The sequence below is a fragment of the Tinamus guttatus genome, unplaced genomic scaffold (assembly GCF_059628265.1).
Source record: "Tinamus guttatus ecotype Peru unplaced genomic scaffold, ASM5962826v1 Tinamus_guttatus_pri_ptg000861l, whole genome shotgun sequence".
Taxonomy (NCBI): domain Eukaryota; kingdom Metazoa; phylum Chordata; class Aves; order Tinamiformes; family Tinamidae; genus Tinamus; species Tinamus guttatus.
In genome coordinates this window covers 90,972-112,391 of record NW_028289395.1, presented here as the reverse complement: position 1 = coordinate 112,391, position 21,420 = coordinate 90,972, and the positions used below count along the sequence as shown (strand labels likewise).

General features: G+C 48.4%; 2 protein-coding genes across 6 annotated transcripts in view; one reads left to right on the top strand and one right to left on the bottom strand.

Annotated features, from left to right (window-relative positions):
- The window catches only part of TSC2 (TSC complex subunit 2), a 31,504-nt gene extending 17,018 nt beyond the window's left edge, over window positions 1–14,486 (bottom strand). For all 5 annotated transcript variants that reach the window (XM_088537727.1, XM_088537728.1, XM_088537729.1 and 2 more), the window contains exons 1-22: window positions 14,417–14,486; window positions 13,185–13,349; window positions 12,191–12,277; window positions 11,402–11,512; window positions 10,340–10,484; window positions 10,095–10,212; window positions 9,120–9,168; window positions 8,614–8,739; window positions 8,413–8,486; window positions 7,978–8,104; window positions 7,402–7,545; window positions 7,191–7,328; window positions 6,869–6,972; window positions 6,354–6,435; window positions 5,329–5,484; window positions 4,888–5,004; window positions 4,261–4,383; window positions 3,813–3,919; window positions 3,022–3,175; window positions 1,908–2,030; window positions 1,022–1,156; window positions 258–447 (exon numbers count right to left, since the gene is read on the bottom strand). In XM_088537727.1, the coding sequence (XP_088393853.1) occupies window positions 258–447; window positions 1,022–1,156; window positions 1,908–2,030; window positions 3,022–3,175; window positions 3,813–3,919; window positions 4,261–4,383; window positions 4,888–5,004; window positions 5,329–5,484; window positions 6,354–6,435; window positions 6,869–6,972; window positions 7,191–7,328; window positions 7,402–7,545; window positions 7,978–8,104; window positions 8,413–8,486; window positions 8,614–8,739; window positions 9,120–9,168; window positions 10,095–10,212; window positions 10,340–10,484; window positions 11,402–11,512; window positions 12,191–12,277; window positions 13,185–13,322 (2,548 nt within the window). In that variant the 5' untranslated portion in view covers window positions 13,323–13,349; window positions 14,417–14,486. The remainder of the gene's footprint in view (window positions 1–257; window positions 448–1,021; window positions 1,157–1,907; window positions 2,031–3,021; window positions 3,176–3,812; window positions 3,920–4,260; window positions 4,384–4,887; window positions 5,005–5,328; window positions 5,485–6,353; window positions 6,436–6,868; window positions 6,973–7,190; window positions 7,329–7,401; window positions 7,546–7,977; window positions 8,105–8,412; window positions 8,487–8,613; window positions 8,740–9,119; window positions 9,169–10,094; window positions 10,213–10,339; window positions 10,485–11,401; window positions 11,513–12,190; window positions 12,278–13,184; window positions 13,350–14,416) is intronic.
- A 94-nt stretch (window positions 14,487–14,580) lies between these two features.
- Window positions 14,581–19,938, top strand: NTHL1 (nth like DNA glycosylase 1). The gene is made up of 6 exons (XM_088537759.1): window positions 14,581–14,620; window positions 14,708–14,919; window positions 17,060–17,230; window positions 17,674–17,833; window positions 19,089–19,194; window positions 19,815–19,938. The coding sequence occupies exons 1-6, from the start codon at window positions 14,581–14,583 to the stop codon at window positions 19,936–19,938; spliced, it is 813 nt and encodes a 270-aa protein (XP_088393885.1).
- Window positions 19,939–21,420: the final 1,482 nt, after the last annotated feature.

Here is a 21,420-nt window from a genome sequence, read left to right as displayed (position 1 = left end):
GTTAGAAACAACAAGGCAGGGAGAACAACTTTATATATTCCATAACTGTATGGCCACACTACACAAAGCCTGCCCCTTCTTAATTTTTTTTCCCCAGTGTGCACAACTGCCTTTAGTAGAAAACAGCAGTAAACAAGATGATCAAAAAATGAGAAAACATGACAATGCATTGCATTTGACTAACACAATAAAAATAATCATAGTCTAAAAATACACATACAACCACAGAAGATCAAATGCAGATCATTGTAACTTACTTGAAAGAAATTCTAAGAGTGGAATTGCCATATTGGCAGTAGCAGAAATGTGGGTTAATTTGACTATTAAGACAGGCAGTGCCTTTATGATGATATCGGGCATCTCGACGCTACACACAGAGAGCGCCACAACGCACTGGTTTGCGCAGCGATAAATAAGGCCATGTTCCAGGCAATACACTATTTCACGCTAGAAAAGTCAGGAAAAAGATAAAACGTCATGATACAGAGAAAGCAAAACATACATATATATATATATACGTATTATTTCTCGACTTCAGTTAGCATTTCAGAATGTCTTGCAACACTGAATCCCTAAATAATGCTGCAGATACCCTGTATCCTACGCCAAAACCCTACCAGGGGACTTTAAGCAGACAGAAGTTTTAGAAATTATTACTTTATTTCCTGATCAAAGCAGAAATGTATCAAATGCCTCTTTTTAAGAAGCTTTTGTGTCTTTCTGTTCTATTTTTCTTATGTATATATTTATCAAGATCTTTCAGCAGAGGGTAAATTCACTCAGGAACATATGAAGGAGACATGTGAATGAAGAATAATGAAACCAATTAGCCAAGCAGCTAATGCTGCACAAAGCTAACAGTATTTGTCACTTCTTCCACTCAAAAACAGCAGATGAAACTTTTTGTAGTAGAAGAAGGTGCTGCCTTGAATTTTAGAATCCTAATTGCCTAGTATGAGAAAATTCCCTGCTATACAGGCTCAGACCCCACTCCCCCACAGCCTATTGCTTTCCCTGGTACCTGTTTAGCTTTGTCCAGATAATGATGATAAGAAATTAATGCTGTCAGTACTGGAACCACAGCCAGATGCAAATCAGTGCGAGAGAAGCCTTCTGGGGTGCCATGGAGCCTGTCAGTAGTCTTTTTGTCTGTGAGCTGATAAATCACACTAAGTTAGAATATATCATGCTAAAAATATCCTCTAAAATGCAGCTGAAAGGCAGTGTCTGTGACACACTTTAAAACATTTTATGATTTCTGCTATTTATAGATGGTTTACAAGCTAGACATGTTAGAATAACATTAAAAGGAATTCCCTTTAACAGTTTTGGACAAAAGTTCTCCAGGATTCCACTCAACTCTGACAGCACCATGTAAACATAGAGACAACCTACGGATGGCATCTCAGCGGCCTTTAAAATGCACACAGAGACAGATGCAAACACATGCTAATCTCCAAAGAGAATCTGAAACCACAGAGCCATCCGTGAAACCTGGTTTTGGATCTCTTTGGACATGCAAGAGTACACAGCTTTGCAGAGCAAAGAAGCTGGAGAAAGGCTGCTACCAAGAGAGGCTTAGATGTGCACAGTAAGATTGTTGTTGCCACAGGCATGTGTGTATCTCCAAATATATATTTATGTGTGTGTTTATTTATCAACACACATACACGTACAAAAATTGTATATGTATACATGCACACAAATATATACTGTATATGTACACGTGTATGCATATTCTCTCTCCTTCTCTCTGTTCTTAAAACACCTAAAATTACCCTCACAAAAAGGGGAGGTGAATGAGGACTGACAAACAAGCTACTCTTCAGAACATTAGATTGAAATACAAAAACTCAAGCAAAGTAAGGATCCGGTGATTTATGCATGAGCAGGGCACACGGTATTACCATGTAGCTCAGTGCAGAGGCCAGGAGGTCTATGTTGCAGGGAGAGGTTAAGAATAGCACTTTATAGCGGAGGGATTCTGGTAACTTGTTGAGGACCAACTTCAACACCTTCCAGTCTGTCTCCTGGAAAGAAAGAAAAACATCAGCATGCTTTAAGGTGCAATATTTTCATACGATTTCTGTTCAGTTTGAAAGTAAGACCACTCGAACTTCAGACAACATGCCACTTTGTAGAGCAGATGCATGTCTTGCCACAGTAGCTACATAAAAAGAACAGCTTTATCCTGCTCTAGATGCTGTTGTAAACTGAAAAACAACTGCTATTTAGGTCTGACTGAGCTCAGTCACACAGAGATAGAATTCAACAATCCTAATCACTAGCACAAATTAACTTCCAGAGCAGAGATGACCTCTCCGAATGCGACAGTGTCCAAACCCAATGTTAATGAGCAACCGACATTCACAGTTCATTAGTGACTAAAAAAATGCACCAGTTCCCATTAGACCAGTAGGAGAAAGGTTTCTTCTAGTTTCAACTGCTCTTTCAGAAACAGGGTGACTATTTTGATTTATTTTGAGCAAACACATTTTTGTCCTTGTCTGTTCTGAAGCAGAGGGCAATGAAAGCCTTGCTTCGTTTCTGAAGAGTTGAACTGGTGCTCCCACTGGTGGCTGGAAAAGTCCACAATTACACGTAGGTTCTGTCTATGCAGGAGAAATCAAGTCCTGCTGTTCACATGTTACTTAGATACTCAGCCAGAATAGAACTGAGCACTAAAAATTTTAAAAGCACATTACGTGTCACATTTGCCTCATTCCATCCTTTAAAATGGAGTAAGTCTCTGTAAAACATCAACAAGGAAATAATCACTTAGTCTCCAAGATTTCTTAAAATACTTCTTAAAATATATTGAAATATTTTGGATTGGAATATCTAAAAGTCTATTTAAAAAAAAAAAGGGATCTACAGTGAATAGCTTTAAAGATACAAGTAAATTAGCCAGATCAAAAAGTTAACACTTAAATTTCCAGTTCTTAAAGGACTGAGTTTTCCATCATTTTAAATTGAAGTGTTTCACGTGAAGATGACACCACTCATTGAGAAGGGACGTACTTGCTTCAAACACTGCAGCAGGACCCCAAAGACCATCGAGTATGGCAAATGTCCTATCCGAATGGTGGCATTCTGGGGAGGCACACTGGGACTTCCCGAGGGTGGAGACAGTGTGCCAGCAGGCTTCTTCTCCGAAGTCCTCTTCTCTGCTTCTCTACACCATGGAAAGGCAGAAAAAGAGAAGAAAGAAAGGAAAGGAAATACAAAACCAAAATAAGAGCAGCCTATTCACACGACTGTCAATACTACACTATTTGGTAGTAGCTTTGACAACCAAACAACAACATAAAGAGCATTGTCAGGAGGGAGAGCAAGGAGGTGTGTGTTTTGTCTGGACAAAGCTCTTTCTATCCAGGCCGCTACCAAATTTATTTTTGGGGTTTCTACTAAAAGAGGTATCATTAGGATATGTTAAACAAACAAACAAAAAAAATCAGACTAGGCTATAAAATTAAAAGTAACCACTTTTACACAAATCACTGAACAAAACTTTAATGTGAGAATTAGATTCAGGCTGGAGATTGCAAACATATTGTGAAGCAGCAACAAAAGTTCCATGTCTGAGATCAAGAACTCTGCAGACAAATGGTTTGTAAGAGCAATTCACCAATGAATGACTCGTCATGACACTCCTAGGCAGAAACTACAGGTATGTCTAGTATGAGATTCATCAGGGTTTGGAAGATTTAGAAAAAGAAAAATGGGGATTGCTACTGATGGACTACTAAGCTCTTACAAGGATGCCAAACATTTTTGAAAACAGTGTTTGCCAAATGCAGTGGAAGACCTACACGAAATCACATAGACAATAAGGGCTGAATCTCACGGCTCCATCCTTGTTGGAAAGCCCAAGACGGTGGAGAGAGTCGGCTCGAAGCATGAGCAGGAAATCAAATACCTGCAAAAGAGAAGACAGAGAAATAACTCAAAACTCAAGCCAGTGGAATGCTTGCTCACTTCCCTACCTCCAATACTCCTGCAGGCACAGAGAGAGGGCTTTTTCTGTTTGTTTAGTTTTTTAGATGCTGTGACTAGTTCTGCACTCATAACTTGAAGTCGACAGCTCTGGTGCTACGGTACAGCTGCACACTCCTCCTAGCCAAGATGCATTCAGCTGCACTTCTGATGCAACTCACATTCACGTAGCTGCAAATATGGATCTAAAGAACACAACCCCCACCTGCTAGCCAAGAATCCAAGGACAGCAGGCAGCTCTGCACTGAAAGCATGGGCTCATACCTGCAGTCTGATGCTGCTGGCGACAGCAAGGCTGTATGCATATATGTAATGGCGTTGGACATGATGGATCAGCATCTCATACACCCTCATTGCGTGGCTGGCAGGTAAGCTGTAAAGTTTTGTCTACAGAGAAACAGAAACACGGTCAAAGGACAGACTACTTCTGAAGCCTTATTCAGAAATGCATATCTATACTGAAAATTCAGGCACACGCAGCTCCCAGAAGCAAGATAAACAGCTGCATTCAGACAGCCTTCAGAAGGCAATGGTCAGCTCAACTACCTCTTCACAAGTGCTTAGCTGTATCTCAGGACGTAGCTACCCAAACACACTAGATGTTATTGCAGACTATGAGCCACTCCCCTTCTGCTGCAGCTTATGAACACATCTGTCCTCCACACCAACATGAAAACATGCTCACATTCATTGCACGTGGAAATTAAGAAAGTAAAACATTTAACAAACATACAGTACGCAAAAAGAAGTCACCAAAACATGAGTTAAATATTAAGACATGGATAAATTAGAAGGCAGAACATTTGCTAGTGAGAAAATTGTTATCTAAAAAGCCAAGTCCAGCAGAAGATTATTCTGAAGAACACGTGTTTAATGATTTGCAACATTTACCTGAAGAATTATCAGGAGTCCAAGAACTGCTGTCTTGACATCCTCTAAAGAAGCTGAATATGATAGCAAGTCCCTCTCTTCCAGTTCAGAGGGAGATGAGAGAGAATGTGCAGCCACCTTTTAAAAAGAAAGGTAACATATTTTAAATTTTCATGCTTTTTTTTTTTTTTCTAATCCCCTCCTAGGAGGTCAGATAAGATCACAAGCCACCCTTCCATCCTTGCTGGAAAACCTGCAACCTTGGGTACCTTGGATGTGCACTGAGAGGGTTTCTGAGCTTCCTCCCACTCTGCATGCCAGGCCTGCAGCCTGAGGAAGCCCAGACACCTTCCAACATCCCGCTGAACCGTGCGAGCCGTAACATCCACGGGTTAGACTCCTCGGCCACAGGAAAATCTGACAAAAGCTGCAGCAATTAATGGTTGGCAAGCTGGGCCTCACCTTTTCTATGATATCAAGCAAGCTGTTGAAGTGATGCGTGTTGCAGCCTTCAGCCAGGTCTACGAGCAGCTGAGTGGCCAGTTTTCGGACTTGGTGGTCTTTATCCTCTGGAATGTGGGCCAGCTGAGAGATCACAACCAAGTTAATCAGCTCTTCCTGCAAGAGAACAGACCTTGGTAAGTCTTGGCATTTTGCCGTCAGCTGTTCAATGAGCACATAAGACTGACAAATAGCTACAAATGAAAAAACACTGATATTCTATTCCCCAGCTAAACAATTCCTTGATCTGTCCTCTCTGATCTAGCTGAGTATTTTTCTATGTCATGTGTCCAAATATTTATAAATTCTGATGAGCCTGGATGCAATGTTTTGGTTTTCATCTGTCCTACACACTTTAAAAGACAGGCTTGGACAGGCTGCTCACAAAGAATTTCTAAGTTTTTGTTTTCTTGAGAGAGGCAGAAAACACAAGAATGCGACATGTTTCAAAGCCTTCAAGGAACCAAGCAATAGCTCTGCTGCCTCCTGTCACCTGGGACCCGCTGGGTACAGTGCAAGGGGCTGCAGAGCCCCCAGCAGCTCCTCTCCCAGGCAGCTTCCACCCTGCCCTGCACTTCAACCAAGACAAGTCAATCTGCTCATTTCAGACTGGGCTCTGACCTCAGATTTTTACAAACAAAGCTTTTAAAAAAGCTTTCCATCTGTCGCCCCAACTTCCTATTCTTCTAAAACAAAAAAAAAATGGATATGGAGTTAATGGTCTTTCAAACGGTGAAGGGAATACAGAGCAAGGCATTTCACAGGCTCTCCCTCTACAGGTACCACACACCTTTCCTCAGTGAGGACAACTGACAGGCAGGTCACTCTGCCAAAATCCCACAGTAATTTTGCTGAATGCAACTTTTAAAGCACAGTTTAGAGTGTGTCAGAAAAGATCTGAATCGCACTATAAACAAGCTCTGCCAAAGCCTTCCCTAGACATTTGCAATCTCACATGTAGTCATTAGAAATGGATCAATACACACCTCATAGAACTGTCTGTTAATACTCAGGACAAAGGACAAAACATCCAGAACTTTAATACGAACAGCACTACGACTTTCATTCCTGGAATGAGAAAAGCAAATTAAGGATGAATAAAATTGCTACATTTTATTTTTGTATGTTGAAGGACAAGAATAGTTTTTAGGAGTGCTAACTAAAAAACGGACATTACTTTTCATTGTGAAACCAAATACAGTCCTGATGCTTAGCAGGAAACTCGTTTGGTGTCAGAAATGCAAAATGCACAATGCAGCACGTAACAGCATAAGTTAACTAGGACAGTATCATCCAATGGAAATGAAAAAAGGAAGGACAAAAAACTCTTTGGAAATTTTTCTTCTTTTGAAACTACATGCTTTCATATACCGTGTCCTAGAACTACCATAACTCTTAACAGTTATTATTGAGACTTCAGAGAAAATAAAATTATTTAACATGGAATGGTGGTAAGAAACATTTGAAATGGCCTTGTGTTCATGAAGTTATGATTTCTTACCTGAAGAATCTCTCCATTAACATCTGCAGATTGTGAATCCAGCCATCCTTGGCAGGATGAATGGACTGAGCTCTGTATGTTATCAAGTTTAATACAGAAGATTCCTGTTATGGAAAGATTAAGAATTGTTTTTAGCATATAAACAAATACAACATAGCCAATTCTTTCCCCTCCCTCTGAGGTCAAGGCTCATGTGGATGGTATATCTTTGCTTTGGTTTTCTAACCACTTGCTATTTTGGGACTCCCAACGTTAATTTAAAGTAGGTAACAAAACAGTCACAACAGTCAATAAAGGGTAAAGATAATAAGGAAATTCTTACCGGCCTTTGATCAGCACATCTTTCCACCAGCTCAAAAAATCTCTCTTCAGAGCCATGAAATTCATTCTGGTCACAGAGTTCTTCTACTGTAGTCAAAAGATCATGTACAATGGACTTAAGTTCTTGGCTCTCTAGACTCTGCAACGGAGACAAAAACATTTATGACAAGGTTTTTGGACTGGAAGAACGTCAGGATAGGCTCAACGCTCACCTGTAGCTGTTGGAGTAATCGCTCCATGATGTCCAAAAGGATATCCCATGTTACAGCTTGCAGCTCCTTCCCATACTTCTTTATTAGGCGTGTTATGGACAGAACTATCTCATAAGATACAACTGCATTGGGACATGTCATTGCCTGGAACACAAAGTGCTTCAGTTAATTAACAACTGGAAAAAAGTGTTCAGAAACTCTCTTGAATTCAAATGAAACATATCTTATTTGTTAGGAAGAATGTTCTTCTTTCACACTGAGACGGATCTTTTCTCTCATGTTTCTGTACTACACACTAGAAAGATGGATTGTCTTTTGATTATTTTTTAAAGCTAATGCATCCGCAATACAGATATCTTATTTAGAGATGCGGGGCAGGGGGAATGCAGATTTTACTGTTTGGCAAGATATTCCATAAGGAAGTCTCGGCTCTAAACCTCAACTTTTAGTTGCTTCACTGTTTTTCCCTATGCTTCAGCCAGCATATCCAGAGAGACAAGTATCTCTGGTGTCAGTGGCCACCTTTTTGCTATAGATTGTACAGGTCCAAATCAACATCATCCCTTCCAATCCTACCTTGAGGAACGAAGGCAGCACGGACGTCGGGGAATTCTTGAGGGAATTGAGTCGATGAGCACCCCACAGGGCCATCCCAACAAAGAACACAGCTCCCCGCAGCAGGGCTGCATCTGCCATGTAAGCTCTAAGAGCAGATGGAAAGAAAGTCTTAGACTACACAAAGGATATTTTAGCATAAAACACTCGCTAGAAATATGCTCTGTCACAATTGCCAGCTGTTACATCTCGTGGCATTGGGGAGCAATTTACAAACATTAAAAGCACAAAAAGACTTAGTATGACTTTATTTTTAAATGAAGGAAATTTAAATATGGAAAAGCTCAAAAAAAGGGAGAACTTTGGCAGCACGCCTACAAAGAGAGCTTTCAGACTGCTCTTCTGAAGTCAGTGGTTCCCTATCTACTCCAACAGGACCTGTACCAAGTTCCTTACCTGTCTTCCATGATCCTGCACATGTTGTAGATGGCACTGTGTCCCAAATGGGTTCCCAAAAGGTTGCGCATAAGCTGTAAATGCAAAGAGAACACTTCAATATCCAATTGTTAAAACACTCATTGTATTAAATATGCAGCCAGCTGGCCAGCTGTGCCTGTCTATGGTACAGTAAGTGTGCCCAGCCACGAAAGCTCTGACCTTCCAGCAGGGCTCGCAGAGTTCCTTCACATTGATGGTACGGCACAACGTGATGATAAACACGGGCAGGTTCTCTGATGGCAAACAGTTATAGCAAACCACTGCATCCAGGACTTGCAAGGAAATCTTTGGGAAAGTGAAAGACAAAGCGGTTACGCACTGCTTTTGGGCCAAGGCATGCGAAACACTAACCTGATGTACCCAGGAAATTTTCTGGAAGTCGAAAGGGTTTTTTTTTTTTTTTTAAATCATTGTAGGATGGCAAGCAAAACATAAGGGAATCATTTTTTAATAGTGCTTTTATCAAATTAGCCATATTCCATTTGTTTTAGAACTAAATTACTATTTACATGAGAGAGACAATAGCTCACCAAATGTTGCACTAATGCCTTCATAAAACAAACATAAACTGGGAAGGGAGTTCAATCGTCTCATTTCCTTTTAACAGATATAGTTTCAAAGAATTTCAGAGATCTCAGCAGTACTAGGACACGGAAGCTACTGACCTCTATGTCTACAGAGGATGATGTCTGAATGCACAACAGGCATATCTTGCTGTTAGGAAAGAACATATAATTGTTTGCTTAGTAAGACTTTAAGCAAATTACAAAGAAGATACAAAAGATACAACTAAATGGGCACATTACTTTTCTTATCATTCCTTTATTGTGGCTTTGTTCACAATATTCCTAGGGGCATCAAATACTACAACCTCTTTTATAAACAGTTAGCTTAAATTCACACTGAAATCATGTCTCAGTTTGCCTATGTTGAGAGAATAACAGACAGACAATCCTTTCCAAGTCTAACCAGTGCAGTCATATTCATGACACGGAATAGGAAAAGTATGAACAATTAAACTAAAACACATTGAAACACTGTAGAAACCAAGAAACCATTTTTTTTTGTGATCATCTCTCTACTAATGATTAGACTTGGGAAGTATCTTGGCCCAAAGCTTTTCAGAACTCTCCTCCAGGAAAAAACAAACAAGCATGACACTGGAGGGGCCAATTCTATGCCAGACTGACTTTCCAGAAACAAGGTTTTCCTTTTGGTATTCCTGCTTTTTCAGTTTTTGATTTGGAGAGCAAGAGGTTGTGAATTGGTTTTGTTTTGTTTTCCCCCAGGATAAGGACGATTGCATTACAGAGATGCCAAAACCTGAATTTTAAGCTTCTTTGCAGTCTAGTCATACCATTTTCATTTAGATCACAGATCTAAGCAGGCTCTAAATTTGGCTGCCCATTTGCAAGTCAATTCACTGTTATAGAAACGGCAAAAAACGAGAAGCAAAATCCTGCTTCTTCATCTGGGGGGTATTAAAACAGCCAGCAGTAGTAAAATCACAAAGAAAAATCAGGTATGATCTGAAATGCAAGAGATACAGCAGCTGAAAGCTATTCCATTATCTCCACATTGATTTACAGCTGTGCGATGCAGTTTACCAAGACTAAGAATGTAGGAGTTTAAGAACTTACTGGACCATGTCAGCTACATAGCCTTCCAGATAGCAGCTGTTGAATTTCACCAAGTTCACCAAAACCAGAAGGAATTCAGAAGACAAACCAACATCCATCCACTGCAGCACAAAGTCAGCTAGAGGAGGAAACCAAGATGTTACAACATGCTTCCTATCCAGACACATTATCACTGTTAATTTCTCTTCTCAGTGCAGCCTGTCACTTGACTTATTAAAATCAAGAGGGGTAGAGTGGATACGAACCCAGTTCTTCCTCCAAGTAGGTTATATATCGTCCATTCTCCGTGAGAGCTTTGAACACTTCAAGTCGTTCGTGTAAATCTTCATTGGATGGATAGTCCTTAATCACCTTAAAGAAGTGTGCTCTGAGGATCCCTAATCTCTCACCCTTAAAAGAAAAAAAGAGGCAAATAACTGTGTAATTAACCAAAAAGGCCTAGACCAAATCACCAGCTGTAATAGTGATTTAGAATTTCATGCTTGAAATTCTGAATTTAAATAGAATTTCATGCTTTAAATTCTTTTTCCTGCAGGCTCTGAAAGTCTCCTGAAGTACCTCTACTTCTACTGACACTAGCCCAGTTCTTTTCTATGAATTCTGTTTATTTCCCTGTACTCAGGGCTTTTTGTTTAACACCATGCAGACAGCACCCAACACACACATATTTCAAGGGACTTGTGACAAAAATCTTTGCCAGGAGAGCATTAAGAAAAATAAAATAAAATAAAATAAAATAAAATAAAATAAAATAAAATAAAATAAAATAAAATAAAATAAAATAAAATAAAATAAAATAAAATAAAATAAAATAAAAATAAACAAAACCCACGAGAATGCCTGCTCTTTTCCTGGGCATATATCCTTATTTGCAGGATTCTGGGAATCCTTGATCTGCTACAGTGAGACATTTGAATAGCACACTATTCAAGAATTAAGAATTTATACCATGCCAGGCTGGGAAAGTATCACGTCAGAACTTTTTGCACACCTGACACACTGAAACATCAAGACGTGTTGCAGACCAGGATTGATGCGTCTGGGCAAGCATCATGCAAAATTCACTGTGCTAGACCTGAATTTAAACCCAATACCTTTCCTCTTCAAGGAGAACATTCCCACCCCCCACACTCTCCCTCCTCCAAGGAGTTTTCCTCGCACTAAGACTTGACTTAAACACTGCCTCATCCCATTTATTCAGCACAACCGAAAAAAGATACAGGGAAAGCTGCAGAAAAGAGGAAGCCAAAACTTTTCATAGTTGTACTCTGCACAAACCCAGGTCTTCTACTGATTTTTTTTTTTACCTGTCCTTGAATTATTGACTTTAGCAGATGAAGAACAGCATGTCTGGCTTCAGCTGGGCGTTCTGGCTGCAGCATATCAGCTACCACTTTCCATATTGCTTCCACTGCATGCTGGAAATAAACATAGGAGAAGGACAGTAGCAGGAAAACTAAGCTGCTTCTGGAATTTTTACCTGCTCAGTCATTAATTATGGCAGGTTAATGAACAAGATCTCCAGGAATTTTATGTGAAGAATTCTCTTTTCTGACAGATGCTCCTACCTTACCTGTTAGAGGCTCAGATGAACCATGCACAACAAAGCAAATCCTGCCCTATGCTGTAACTCACACCCCCACAACTCAAGTTCTTCATTCACTCCCTTACTTCAGTGCAAACACAATCATTTAAAACTTGGGTCAGAAATATTTGGTAGAAAACTCCGGCCAGGAAAATAAAATAAAATTGCTTATTCACAGGTCAGAAAGAGCTAGTGAGTATCATCTTTACAGGAGTAAAATCATCTCCTGTGAACCGTCCAGAAGAGGCCTGAACATTCACAACATTCTCCTGCTTCACCCAGGAAGCCGGTCAGCTGCATCCTCTCTGCTCCACCAGGAAACATTGGACAAGACCAATTCCTTTGGCACAGGGACCATCCTTTTATAGGCTTGGATTGCACAGAATGTAGCTTCTCGGTTAACCATTTTTAAGAGGCAGTGTAAGTGATATGAGCTTCCTACAACAAACCAACAACTGTTGCTTAAAACATTTTAATCCACCAAATATTCACAGAATACCTTAAAACGTACCTCTTCAATTTTTTTGGTTTTTGCTACTTCACAGATTTGGCCAATTGCTCGTATTCTATTGCTCAGTCCACATTCTATGCTCAATTCCTGGGAAGAAATGAATAAGTTAACATTTTATATTATTAGAAACCCACTTCTCAAAGCAGATCATGAGTCACTGACAAATTAACTGCATGTTTGTCCAAAATGATCTAACTGTCAGTCATTACTGGGGCTGTTCAGGAATTTCTCCAACAAAACTTCTTTCCATTAGCAAAAGATGACTTGTCAAACTTAGAACTTCCACAGAACTGGAGTCAAGCAGGTTTTCACATCCAGGACAGCAATTCTCATGGAAAATTTCATTTTCTTCAGAAAAACAGTAACTCACTGGCTGTGGCACTTGCCCAGCACACGTGAGACAGACAAGGGAGGGACCTAAATCTGGCTCTCCAGCTCACACACCAGCTCCCTCCAGCACAGACAGAAAAGGATTTGTGTCTCTTTCTCCCTGACGTGTTTTTTCCTCCCTGGGTGCAAACTACCCTGTTTACAGACTTGCTGGACCAATTATTGGATTTATTTTTTTCTTAAAACCATGACTTTTCCATGGAATGGAACGCTGTTACCAGCCTGTCCCAACCATCACCACAAAGACTTCATTCAACGAGCTCAGGCTATAAGAACAGAGCCAAGGAACTGTGACCAAGGCACGCTCCGAGGAAACACCCCGCACGCCCAGGGAGCGGATGACAATACCCATCAAATACCCCAGAACTATCCAAACACTGAGGAATTAGGCAGCAGCCTCCCTTCACAGCACCTAAGTGTTAACACATTTTACTAGATAGTGAATTGACCAGTAAGGAAAATTAATAGCCAGCTCAGAGATGGAATAAACGCAGGACAGAAATGAATGAGCAAGTCCTCCTTGGGGCTGTGGTGGCCCCTCCAGCCCTCCCTTGGCCGCGGCACCAAGCACCCCTGCCAGCTTTGCTGCGGTGGCTCCTCACACCTTGAGGATCTCTGCAGTGATGATGAACTCTGTCTGCTTTCCCTCCGCCGATTTCGAACTTCCCCGGGACGTTCCCAGCCCCAAGAGATTCTTAAACTTCTCCTTCAGGCCAGAATCCTTGCTCTGCGGCTTTGCCATGGCTGACAAGGAGGCGGCGCGGAGCCCCTGCAAACACAGAACAGTTACTGGTGGGGAGGCCCAAGCGAAAACCTCAGGCAGACAAACACTAGCAACGGGCTGCCCAGTGCCCCCGAGCCCTGATGCTGAGGACGCAGCAATGACCGTGCAAGCAGCCTGCACTTCTCCTGCCCCTAGTGAACTTTAACACTCAGCCAGGTGTTTTCTATAAGCTTTTTATGTCCAACACCTGCAGAGCCTGTCCTGTAAGCACCGTTTCCAGACGGCTAAGCCGGCTTGTAAAAGGTGCACGCTCACAGGCACGTGTGCTTCTTGGGGTGCACGAGCTAAAGAGCCTGTTCCTGATCCGCGGGGATCGGGAAGCCACGGAGAGCTGTGAAATGACTGTTGGGAGCCGCACAACGGCACAGGGACACCGCACACCTTCCCCCGGCCTCAGGAAGCACCACGGACCCCCGCAACCTTGGGGACACCACAGACACCCCCCTTGGCCCCAAACACCCTGGGGACATCACAGCCAACTCCTCACCCCTGGGGACACCCACATCCCCCCTAGCAAACACCCTGGGGGACACTGCAGCCCCCTTCTCAGCCCTGGGGACACCCACATCCCCCCTAGCAAACACCCTGGGGACATCACACACCCCTCTTCACCCCTGGGGACACCCACCCACCCTAGCAAACACCCTGGGGGACATCGCAGCCCCCCAGGCCCCCACCCCCGTGGACACCACAGACCCCTCAATCTCCAGGGTCACTGCAGACCTTCTCCCCCGCCCCTCCACCCAGGGACACACAGACACCCCCCACACCCCTGGGGGCCATCACAGCCCCCCGCTCCGTATTTCTGGGGCCACTGCAGACCTTCCCACCCTCCCACCTCCCCCAAGCCTCAGGGGACACCACAGACACCCCCCCGCCCCCCAGGGACACCACGACTGTCCCCTCCCAACACCCCTGGGGGGGGGGGGGGGTCTCACAGCCCCCTATTCCGCCCCCGCCAACCACCCAGGAGGGACATCACAGCCCCCTCCCCTAGGGACACCCCAGCGCCACCCACCCGGGGACACCCCCTCCCCGGCGCTGTCACCCACCTCGGCGGCCCCCCCGCTCCCACCGGCCCGCGCAGCCCCGGCCCCTCCGGCGGCCGCCGCCGCCGCACCCCGCCCCCCCTCCCTCCGAGCGGAAGTCCCGCCGCTTCCGTGGCCACGGTGCCGCCGCGGGGCACGCCGGGACTTGTAGTCCAGCGGCGGCCGCCATGTGCTCGGCGGCGCGGGGCCTGCGGGGGGCGGCGGCGGGTACGGGAGCCCCGCGCGGATCGAGCCCCCGGGGGGATCCCCGCCGAGGCGCCCGTGTCCGCAGCGCCTCCCGCCGCTCTCTTGCAGCGCGCCCGGGCGGCCGCGGGCGCCGCCGGAGCGGCACCAAGAGCCTCGCTGTGGCCTACGAGGAGGGGGCGCCCGCGCCGCAGGGAGCCCCGTGGGAGCCGAGGGGCTGGCGGGAGCAGCTGGAGCGGATCCGGGAGATGCGGAGCCGGCGGGACGCGCCCGTGGACAGCATGGGAGTGCAGACGTGCTACGACCCCGGCGCGCCGCCGCAGGTAACGCGCCCGCCGCCGGTACCGGCACCGGTGCCTATACCGGTACCACCACTGGTACTGCCCCTGGCACCACCAAGCACGGCACCGGTACCACCACTGGCACCACCAAGCATGGTACCGGTGCTGCCACTGGTACCGCCACTGGCACTGCCAAGCATGACACCGGTACTGCCATTGGTACCACCAGTGGTACCACCAAGCACGGCACCGGTACCGCCACTGGTACCGCCACTGGCACCACCAAGCGTGGTACCGGTGCTGCCACTGGTACTGCCAAGCACGGCACCGGCACCGCCACGAGCACCAGCACTGGTACCGCCAAGCACGGCACCAGCGCTGCCACTGGTACCGCCACTGGCACTGCCAAGCATGACAGCGGTACTGCCACTGGTACCACCACCGGTACCACCAAGCACGGCACCGGTACCGCCACTGGAACCGCCACTGGCACCACCAAGCATGGTACCGGTGCTGCCACTGGTACTGCCAAGTGCGGCACCGGCACTGGTACCGCCAAGCACGGCACCAGCGCTGCCACTGGTACCGCCACTGGCACTGCCAAGCATGACACCGGTACTGCCACTGGTACCGCCACTGGTGCCACCACTGGTACCGCCAAACATGGCACCGGTGCTGCCACTGGTACTGCCACCGGTACCACCAAGCATGGCACCAGCGCTGCTGTTGGCACTGCCAAGCACAGTACCGGTACCCGCCACCGGTACCGCCAAGCACGGCACCGGCGCCGCGGTCGGCAGCGCCCAGCAGGGCCCCGCTCGCAGCCCGCGCGCTCAGCACGTGCCCACGCGGCGCTGCCGCTGCCGCTGCCGCCTCCTTGGCTTCGAGGAGGCTTCGAGGCCGCCCCAGGCAGCCGTTTCCACCTTTTCCTCACCCTCGTCAGCCCCTGCTTGGCCTTAGGGCCCTGTCCTCTGCTCAGGGTGTTCAGCACACTTAGCAGGGTGAAGCAAGGGTGGGAGCTGAGGCCAAAATGATGCGATTTGGGGCTTGGACTGCAAACCCTGCAAATGCATCTTGGCAGTGCTGTCTTTTGGGCAGGCTGGAAAGGCATGGAGGCACGTCATTTTTTTTGTCTTAAAACCCGCCACAGGCATCCCAGGAAAGTATGCAGCAAGATGGCTTTGTCTATACATATATTTATATACAGGGAGGCAAAGCAGAGCGCAGGGAGGCGAGGGCAGCCCGGGGAAACTCTCCCAGTTTCCGCCCCTCAGAACAGCACAGAGCTGCAGATGGACTCCCACCCCCCGGGGTCCCCTCTGCAGGGGATGTCCCCTGACAGGACGGGCCCTGCTGGGGTGGCTCCGTGTCCCCCGGGTCTGGGAGCGCCATCGAGGTCCTCCGAGGGGAGCGTTTGCATGGGAACAAAATCCGAAGCGGAGCCACGGCCGCCCTCGCGGGATCCCTGTCCCGGCGCCCGCCGCTCCGGGCAGCGTGTGCTGCTTCCCAAACACACGGTCCGACCCAGGGCTGCAGAGGGGCCGGGGAACAGCGGTGCCAGAGGAGGAAATAACTCCTTTCCCTGGGGGAGAAGAGCTGCTCTTCCGAGACGGAGCGGATATTGTAACCCTCGTACAGCAGCCCTCGTCACACAGCTTCCCAGATTCTTTTTCCTGGTGCCTCCAGCTTTATAATCTTTGCTTGCAAGGGAGCTGGAGGAGAGACTGTAACCCACGTTACCCTGCTCCTGTTTGCGCCATCGGTGTGATAGTGGTGGGGATGGAGGGGGAACCACACAGAATTGCACCCGGGAAAAAAATTAATTGACAAACAAGAGACAAGTGGTCTGGGCCAAACTGCCTGATTGCATCGGAGGAACTTTGCTGGGCGCCGTGCGCCGTTTCCTCATCTCTGCTTGTTATCCCTGTTCTTTGGGATGGGGTTGCTGAGGAGCTCAGGGCGCTCGGCTCCTACCCAGGAAAAGGGACAGGATTTTGCAAGTGTTTCTCCTCCCTGTTATGTCCTGGGCAGATAAAAGGTGGTTATTTCGGGGTGTTTGTGGGTGGATACGGCTGAAGCAGAGTAGCTCCGTGCCGTGACCCGACACGAGTCCTGTCGAGCCCAGCAGCCGGCAGGACCCGCGCGGGCGCTGCGGGGGATCTCACCGTGTCCCCTTCCCTAGGTCATGCGCTACCAGGTGCTGCTGTCGCTGATGCTCTCCAGCCAGACCAAGGACGAGGTGACATCGGCAGCCATGCTGCGCCTGCGCCAGCGGGGCCTCACGGTCGACAGCGTTTTGCAGATGGACGACGCGACGCTTGGGCGCATCATTTATCCCGTGGGGTTCTGGAGGGTGAGTGCAGGATGGCAGCAGGGCGCCACGCGCGTCCGCAGGAGCCCCCTGCGCCTGCCCCCGCTGTCACCTGTGGGCTCTGTGTCACCGTGGCGCAGCTGGGGACGGCACAGGCGGCTCTGGGGCTTTGTCCCCAGCCCGTGTTCAGCTGTCACCGTCGCCGTGCCCCTTGGCAATGCCCACCCTGCGCATGGGGTTTCCGCAATCTGTAGCGCAGCCGGATCGCTCGCCGCGGTGCCGGCAGCAGGGTTAGGGATCACCGTGTTTCAGCATTTGGCTTTCGGGGAGAAAACCAAATCCTCTGTGTCCCTCTGCAAACCCAAGTGTGCGGTCTCACACATACACACAGGAGTGGGTTGTTTTCTGAGCCTTTTTTCTTTTTTTTCGCTCTTTTTCCCCCTGCGTTGGAGAGGATCTTGCATTTTCTGCCTTTCCCTTTGCAGAACAAGGTGAAGTACATAAAGCAGACGACAGCCATCCTGAAGCAGCAGTACGGGGGCGACATCCCCGGCACCGTGGAGGAGCTGGTGAAGCTGCCGGGAGTTGGCCCCAAGATGGCCCACTTGGCTATGCACATTGCGTGGAACAGGGTCTGCGGGATAAGTAGGTTGGCCCGTGTTCTCCACGTTCCTCTCCTCCTAGATCCCGCCTGACGCATTCCTGGGGCCGGCACCTGAGGGCATCACTTCACCTGCAGCCCAGGTGTGGCTTTGTGTCCTCGGCCACTTCCAGTTCATGCGTTGCCAAAGGATTTGGTTCTGTGGCTACCGATTTCTGCCCCGTTTTAGTCCCTGTGGCTGGACGCTTAGCTGAGGAGCAGACTTGTGATAAGAGGTGCATTTGTTTCTTTGCCCTTTTTCTTGATCATTCTCGAGGGCTTAGCAGCACCTCCATGGAACCGTGGGCTTCAGCAAGGGGCGCCTGGGGACGGCTCCGGGCCAGCCTCGTTCCTCCCGGTTCCTTTTGGAAGTGCAGCTGGGACAGCAGCCGGCAGATGGGGCTGGGAGATCGGCCCGGCAGCCGCGCTCCGCGGCCGCTGGGGACAGATTAATATTCCGAGTGCATTTTCCTGCTTAATGGAGGAGCCCTGGGAAAGCTGGTAGCGGTGCCGAAGGGCTCATGCTGCCCAGGTGTGCAGTGCCAAGGTCAACGCGGGCAGCGCTCGCTCCTGCTGCCCCGTGGTGCCGGCCGCGCCGCGCGTGGCTCCGGCACCGGATTCCGCGGCGTTTTGGACCTCCTATTCCCTCCCTGGCGTGGGGGAGGGAAGTCTAGAGGAGCCAAACTGACCAAGTGTTTTCCAAATAATTGTGTGTTCAGTTTTGATTTAGGAGGCAAGACTTAAGTCTTCCTGTTTACAGCAATTTCCTGGGTTTTGCCCAATTAGCCATAGAGACAGGTTTATCGCTGCTGATCTAACAATAATATACTTTGCACTCAGAGCTTTTTAGCTCAAAGCATTTTTACAAACATTCATTTAAGCCGCACAAACCCTCTTGTCTTAGTAGGTATTATGAAATGTGTTTTCCATCTGGGCAAAGGAAGGGGCAGAGATTGCAACTTGCATAACAGCAGCTGAAGCGCAGCAGGAGGGAGCGCATGCGGCGTCGCAGCACATGCACCTCGAGGGAGGGCTGCGGCCCTGCACTGCTGGCTGTGAGATATCTGTCCCCTCTGCTTTTGGCTCTGGTCCTAGGACGAAGCTAGCTCGCTCCGGCAGTCACCCTTCCTAGCCCTTTTGCCTGCCCCGTTCCCGGAGGGCCCCAAGGAAAACGCGTTGTTGGGTGTTGCAGCTGGTTTGCTGCAACAAGTGGCCTTGGCCGGGCTGTCTGCAGTGAGGCTCTGCGATCTCCCGTGCTAGGTGTGGACACCCACGTGCACAGAATCACAAACAGGCTGAAGTGGGTGAAGAAGGCGACGAGATCCCCGGAGGAGACTCGGCTGGCCCTGGAGGACTGGCTGCCCAGGTGAGATGTGACACCCGCTCTCTCCATAGAGACCCTCGTGCTGGTAGCAGCGACTGTCCTGCCCCCAGCCCTGCACGCAGTGTTTTCAGTGACTGCAGTAGTGCGGGTGTCTTGTTTTCTGCGGGGAGTGAACCCACTACTGCTCCCTGGGAGCAGCAACAGCGTCTCGGCTGTTTCCCTGCTGTCAGCCGTCACTCTTGAGCTGTACCTGGAGGCCTGGCTGCTGGTGTCTCTTGCCCGGACAAGGTTACCGGGTGTTGTTCCGCCTGTGACCTCGCTGAGCCTAAGAGCCCCAGCAACATCAGGTTGTGGTTGGATTATAGCCGTGGATTGTGCTTCATTTTTTATAGTGAATGTCAATGGACGGGTGGCACCTCCTGGCCTGCCACATCTCCGTGTCTGGCCTGTGGTACAAGGCAATGGCCCCATGTGCCCCCCCGAACCCCATTTCAGAGGGATGAGGAGGGGCTGGGCTGGGCTTAGCTGGGACCCTGGGCCTGCAGGCGTGAGGGGCAAAAGGGAAGTAGCTGTAAGGGGGAAAGGCACCGGTTTAAAAGCATGGGCTGCTCTTTAACCCTCTGAACAAGCATGCTGGATTGCTCATGCTCTTCTCACGGCAGGGACCTCTGGAAGGAGATAAACTGGCTCCTGGTGGGCTTTGGCCAGCAGACCTGCCTGCCCGTGAACCCTCGCTGCAGAGAGTGCCTCAACCGAGACACCTGCCCCGCTGCCAGGAGCCGCTGACGACGGAGCAGCCCTCGGCGGGCACCGCGCGGCCAGCGGAGCCGGGGCAGCTCCGTGGGGCAGGGGCTCCGCTCTGGGAGGGACGCGGTGCCCACCAGAGCGCCTCGGGCCTGCTGCACCCCTATGGGCAGCTCCAGCTCCCCGTGGGTGCCCCCACGGAGCAGCCGGCGAGAAACCCCGCTCCCGCACAACCTGCCGCCGCCTGTAAATACACACTTCATACCGGTGAGGAGGGTCGGGGTGTTTTTTTCCACCCGCAGGGTTTGCTGCCGTCTCTGCAGCGCAGGGAGAGCCCTGGCGACCTCAGCAAGGCACGAGACCGTAGCAACCCTCGCTGCCTGAGCAAGGCACAGCCCAAGGCTTCCCAGGCAGGACCAGGGGTGGCCACTGCCTGGGCTAGTGACACCCGAGTGCAGGGAGCCCAGGGCTGCAGCACAACAGCTGCACCGGCCACGCTCCCCTCCTCATGGCCACTGCAGCCAAACAAGCTTTGCTCTGCAGAAGCTCAATGCTACAAACACATCCAGGCAAAGCTGTTCAATTTAAGACCCCACTTGGACAGCGTTTATCTGTATTTAAACCCCGCAGCTGGAGCGGAGCAGTGCTGTCTCAGGCACAGGCAGCACCGGGGATGGTGAAACAGCTGCAGCACTAGGAGTTTTCACTCTTTATCTAAGGAGTTGTAGTGAGGCCCACACTCCGCCTCAGACTTCTCCAACTTATCCTTAGAAGACCTAGTGTAGATCTTGGAAAACTGTCTGTCACCCCCCACCAGAGAGAAATGAAGACTTTTCCCCGTCAATTTTGGGGGAATTGCAGTATTTGCAGGATCCAGGCTAGCACCTATCTCAAGCTGACAGAAGGGACACCAGCAACTCTTGTGTTTTCATGTTCTTCAAAGAAAGGGCAGTGCTGACTTCACTGCAGAGCTTCAAAGGGCTAAAGCAGCTACTCTTCAAACAGGCAAGGGAGGAAGCAAAGTTTATAATGCACCAAAGGAGGATGTAATTCCACTCTGAAGTTGCCTACCAAACAGAGGAGGACTGAGCAAATAAGTTGTACATGGCAAAACCAAGTTTATTACTGACATTACAGTGTACATTATGTTTTTACAATGCAGCTAACAGCCTTACACTTTATTGATTTCTTTTTTTCCCCGAGTTAAATGTACAGGAACTGAATAATTACTACCGAGCTAAAAGATGTCAGAAATACAAGTGCTTTAACCAGGAACAGTTTCCATGGACTAGGCAGAGATGAAGATTTTAAATCTTATCAGTATATATTTGCACACCTGATTCTTTTGATCTGCATTCAAAACCACATGTCCCCATGTTCTTTTCCCCCCGTCTCCCACACGGCTCCAGTCTCGCATGGGACGTGGGGCATTTCCAGCTCCCCGGCACGTGGCACAGGGACAGTCACTCGCGCTGTAACGGGAACACGCTGCCCTTGGCAGACTGGAACAGCCCGAGCTTTGGC